The 5,480-nt window shown below is 40.5% G+C and overlaps 1 protein-coding gene across 1 annotated transcript; it reads right to left on the minus strand.

Annotated features, from left to right (window-relative positions):
• Nucleotides 1–1,355: 1,355 nt before the first annotated feature.
• LOC144599219 (C-C motif chemokine 2-like) lies at nt 1,356–4,618 on the minus strand. Its single transcript, XM_078409976.1, has 3 exons — nt 4,558–4,618; nt 2,102–2,222; nt 1,356–1,476 (listed from the first exon to the last, which is right to left on the minus strand). Exons 1-3 carry the CDS (start codon nt 4,616–4,618, stop codon nt 1,356–1,358), a joined length of 303 nt encoding a protein of 100 aa, XP_078266102.1.
• Between the last annotated feature and the right edge of the window lie 862 nt (nt 4,619–5,480).

Genomic DNA, 5,480 nt, shown 5'->3' on the forward strand with positions numbered 1-5,480 from the left:
GCACATGGTCTCTTGCCGCCAAGTAGAGGAATTGAGATGCAGAGGACATCGGTTTAAGCTGAAGGGGGGAAGATTCAATAAGAATCTGAGGGGTAACTTCTTCACACAAAGGGTGGTGGGTGCCTGGAACGAGCTGCCAAAGGAAGCAGTAGAGGCAGGGATTATTGCAATGTTTAAGAAACAATGAGACAGGTACATGGATAGGATAGGTTTAGAGGGATATGGGCCAAAGGCAGGCAGGTGGGACTAGTGTCGATGTTGGTCAGTGTGGGCATGATGGGCCGAAGGGCCTGTTTCCACACTGTGTAACTCTATGACTCTGTGTGTGGATGTTAGCTAAAATCCTTTTAAGGAAAACAGCATTATATGTAAATAAGTAACAATAACAGCACTTTGTAAATCCCTTAAACTAAAATGGAAATAAGTACACTGATATTTGGAGAGGTCCATCTTGGCTTAACGTTGCAAGATCTACCACTTCATATGGAGATATAAGAATTCAGGAGACCAGATAAGAAAATGATGTGTGGGTGTGCGAGAGATCTGACTCTTATCAGTGAGAAAGTACCAATTATAGATTTGATCAGCATGAATGTACAGCATGGCCATCTCAAAATGACTTTAGAGATACAGCACGGACACGGGCCAATCAGCCTACTGAGTCTGCGCTGACTAGCAGAAGGAATCACAAAATGCTGGAGTAACTCAGCAAGTCAGGCAGCATCTGGGAGAGAGGAAATGGGTGACGTTTTGGGTCGAGACCCTTCTTCAGACTGATCTGAACAGTCTGAAGAAGGGTCTCCTAGATTCTGCCTGACCAGCTGAGTTACTCCAGCACTTTGTGATACCTTCGATTTGTACCAGCATCTGCAGTTATTTTCCTACACATACCGCGCTGACTAGCGATCACCCCATACACTCACGCTATCCTTCACGTGATCTAAGGACAATTGACAATTTTACTGAAGCCAATTAACCTACAAACTGAATGTCTTTGGAGTGTGGGAGGAAACCTGAGCACCTGGAGAAAACCCACATGGTCACAGGGAGAACATGCAAACTCTACACAGACAGCACCCGTAGTTAGGATTAAACCTGGGCGTCTGGCACTGCAAGACTGTGCCGCCCTTAGAAAGATGGCAGTGAACAAGTGGTGTGTGGAAGGAGCTCAAACAACAAGGAGAAGATCAGATTTGGACAAAGCTTGTTCACAATTTAAGGGGATGCATGCAGACATTGGTTCCATTTTTGAATTTTTCAAGGTAATGTGTAAAATATGAGAAAGCAGAATATTAAGTAGAAGAGTCTTTTTCTTGAAAGCTTCCTTCGCTCCATTGTTGGTAAAGGTATCCCCTTTACTTCCATAAAATCAGCATCATCTTCATCCTCTGTTCTTTTTCTATGAGCTTTCTCAAATGTTCTATCACCGTTTTATTTTTTGGATCTGAGCAGACGGGTTTGCCCCTAACAATGAATCTGAAACGAGACAAATTAGCTTTACATTCAGTACTAATTAAATGTGCTTCAAGCATAATAATGACATACAAAACTAGGGTCCAATGCTAGCCAGATTTTTATTACAAAGACAGAATAGGTGAATCGAGGACCAGAAAACATAGGTTTAAGGTGAAGGGGAAAAGATTTAATAGGAATCTGAGGTATAACTTTTTCACGCAAAGGGAGGTGGGTGCGTGGAATAAGCTGCCAGAGGAGGTAGTTGAGGCTGGGACTATCTCAACATTTAAGAAGCAGTTGGACAGGTACGTGAATAGGACAGGTTTTGAGAATATGGACCAAATGCTGGCAGGTGGGCCTAGTTAGCTGGGACATGTTGGCTGTTGTGGGCAAATTGGGTCGAAGGGCCTGTTTCTGCACTGTATCACTCAATGACTCTATGTCTATGACATTAATATATGGGCATGCTAAGTTTGAGCAGCAGATCTTGGTCTCCTGTTGACTTGGGAATAAGAAGAGGGAGCGGAAGAAGAAGAAGAGGAAGAGGGGAGGAAGGAGAGGAGGAAGACGAGGGAGATAAGGAAGAGGAGGAAGAGGAAGGAACAGGAATAAGAGGAAACGGAAGAGGAAGAAGAAGACAACTTACTTCACAGCCTCTTTCCTGCAGTGGCTATTAATTGTCTGCATTTCATATCCTTGGATCTTTTTGAAGACTGGGATTCGTGTTGAATACTTCATACAGCAATTGGACAGTACTCGACTAGGAGCTAGGAAACAGAAATAAAAGTTAGTTATTTACTGCTTTTGGGTAGAAATGGAAAGAAATAAAGCTTAGAAACTAAGGGCAAGTTTAAGGGGATGAATGTTGCTTTCTACATGCTGCAAGTTAGGATCTTACATGAACGATGACGGTATTAACACAGATCGCAGGTGATAGGACTCAAGCCACTGGTTAAAATTGCCTTTCTTCAATGTTAAACTGACTAATGCATTCACAACACAGAAAAGATGATGCGGAGCACTAAAACATGTCATAGCCACAGTAGGAAATATAAGACTCGAAGTATATTCGCGGAGAATAAAGATTTGTTTAAACAGCAGAGATTATCTTTTTCTTGGCCATTTGTATTTGCACTTGTGTTGCTTTCCAATAAATATTCCTCACAAATTTGATTTTATGAACTGGTTTTTATTTCAATTAATATTAGTGTAGATTCACTGCTGTTATTTTTAGTGCTATCTTATTGATATATTATCATTAATTACAAAATTCACTATTTGTTTGGGCTCATCTTTAACGGACAGCTTTTAGAGCTAATGTAGCACAGGTGAAGATAAAGCAGAGGAACTGATGGTAAGCCAATGAATGGTTTTCTACCTGGACAAAACTAACTTAAGTGGACAAGCACATTGGAATATCAATTACATCATGTTGGTTATGGTTCTAGGTCATATGGTCCTTTAGTTGCAACAAGCACTGGTGTTTTGTAATGCCTCTTTGTAATAAGAATTGAAGACAGTGACAGCCATTTCTGCTTTGGTCAATAAGGCAGGCAGAGTGCAGTGAAACTTGATAGTCCTGTACTAGGCTGGTGCTATATTAATATGTTTGTAGGTAAAACAGACAAAATAAACGTTTAGCACTATTCCAGAAGAAAACAATATCAAAGTGGTTCTTGGAGAATATTTTGGTTTAGAATAAGCGTGAGGAATCAAGAGTATTAATTTGTCCTATGCACCAGATATGAATGAGAACAATGGGATTCTTACTTGGTGTAGGTTCACTGACACATTAGACACATTAGACACTAATATCTACCTCATCGGGGACCCTCGGATTATCTTTGATCGGACTTTACTGGCTTTACTTTGCACTAAATGTTATTCCCTTATCATGTATCTGTACACTGCGAATGGCTCGATTGTAATCATGTATTGTCTTTCTGCTGGCTGGTTAGCACGCAACAAATGCATTTTACTGTACCTCACTCAGTACATGTGACAATAAACTGAACAGAAACTGAGGCACAGCAACAAGCCTATTAGACCATAATAATGCAAATAACAAAGCACGTGGAGCAACCATAGTCGGGCAGTCTGTAGTAGTTCAGTACGGTTAAAGTGGTTGAGGTAGAGTTGTAGTCAGGGTGTTTCAAGAACCTGATAGTTCATGGGAAGAAGCTGTTCTTCAACCTATGGACAACAGTTCTCAGGCTCCTGTACCTTCTCCCCAATGGTACCAGTGAGAAGAGTGCGTATTATTGAAAAAATAACAAGGAGTTACAACCCTCTCCAAACAACCAAAATTATGTTTTGTATTAAAACTCGACACTGAGAAATGTCCACACAATCATTTTGATAAATATTTTGTTCCTATGAACTACATTTTCCTCCTGGTTTATTGCTTATTATGATACAGAAGGAGGTGAATTGGCCCATTGGATCTGTGCCAGAACATAGTGTAGCAATCACGTCAAGACCATTTTTCCATCCTATTATCCCACAATTTTCTAATGCATGCTCATCAATTTCCCCTTGAATTCTTTTTGCCTTTTATGTACATGAAGGGCAATTTACAGTTAAAGCCAATTAATCTACCAGTATGTATTTGTGAGAAAAATCAGAGCACCCAGGGGAAACCCTTGTGGTCATAGATAAAACATGCAAACTCCACACAGAGAGCAGATGAAGCTTGGACCAAACCCGCATTACTGGAGCTGTGAGGCAGCATCAGTAAAGGCTGAACAACTGCACCAATTCAGAAATTGTGTCAATCACAGAAACACAATTACAAATAGGAAAAGACAGATAAATATAAAATAAGACTGAAAGAGAGTCTGGATCTGTGGAGAAATAAAGTAAGGCTTGCTGCTTCGTTTAAAATCATCTGCTATTTATTTACAGATAGGTTCAGTACAATGTTCTAAATGGTCTGTGCTAAGTATTGAAAAATAGCAACCAATTACAGTCAACGAAAAGCAATCAATGAGAATTCTTTGGACATCATGAGTTGCTCTACAATTACTACATAGGGGACAGTTTTTTTCAAAAGTAAAAGTAAGCAGAATGTGCAATAAACACATAGTAAAGTATTGCACTCACCTCCGGCCACATTGAAGTTGACAACGCTGAGACAAATCAACACCACAAGAACTTGTTTCATTTTGTTTGAATTATGTTCCTCACTGCTGCAATGATGTTAAAGAATCGAGTGCATTTAGATCGTAGTTTATATGTATATATACCCTCTGAGATGATCAACTTCCTTTCCATCTCCTCTGGGGGGGGGAAGTAGTGGGAAAATAGATTTGGTGCCTCTGTGGAAATTGTGATGAGACAATTAGATTTTTTCAAGCCTTTTTATTCCTAATCTTAGTGGTTCCCTTTACATTTCCATTCACAAAATAGTAGTGACATTATGGCCATTACAGACTGGAACATTTTGTTTTGGTTGCATGGGTGTGCGAATCTTTTTTATTTTAAAGTAATGTTAATTTTTCTTACATCTAAACCACAGAACTGACTCGAAAGAATTAGGACTCAGAGGGCCGACGGCCCTGTTTCTGTACTGTATCTCTAAAGTCTAAAGACTAAAGTCAGTGGGTCAGGCACTAAAGTCAGTGGGTCTGTTAAGGGAAATGTTCAGACAATGTTTCATGTTGGGACCCTTCTTCAAACCTGTACAGTGCTGGAAATCTGAAATGCAAACAGATGATGCTGGAAACAATGAGCAGGTCAGCCAGCATCTATGGAAAGAGAAATAAAGTCAGTGATGGCCTTGGATCTGAAATGGGAAGGAATTGCTGGAAGTTGGGAAAGAATAGATAGGACGTAGGAAACACTCCCCCTTCTTCCCTCTCTCATCGGGCAAAAGGTACAGAAGTGTGAAAACGCATACCTCCAGATTCAGGGACAGTTTCTTCCCAGCTGTTATCAGGCAACTGAACCATCCTACCACAACTAGAGAGCAGGCCTGAACTACTATCTACCTCATTGGTGACCCTCGGGCTATCTTTGCTTGGGCG

Source organism: Rhinoraja longicauda, chromosome 13, assembly GCF_053455715.1.
Source record: "Rhinoraja longicauda isolate Sanriku21f chromosome 13, sRhiLon1.1, whole genome shotgun sequence".
NCBI lineage: Eukaryota > Metazoa > Chordata > Chondrichthyes > Rajiformes > Arhynchobatidae > Rhinoraja > Rhinoraja longicauda.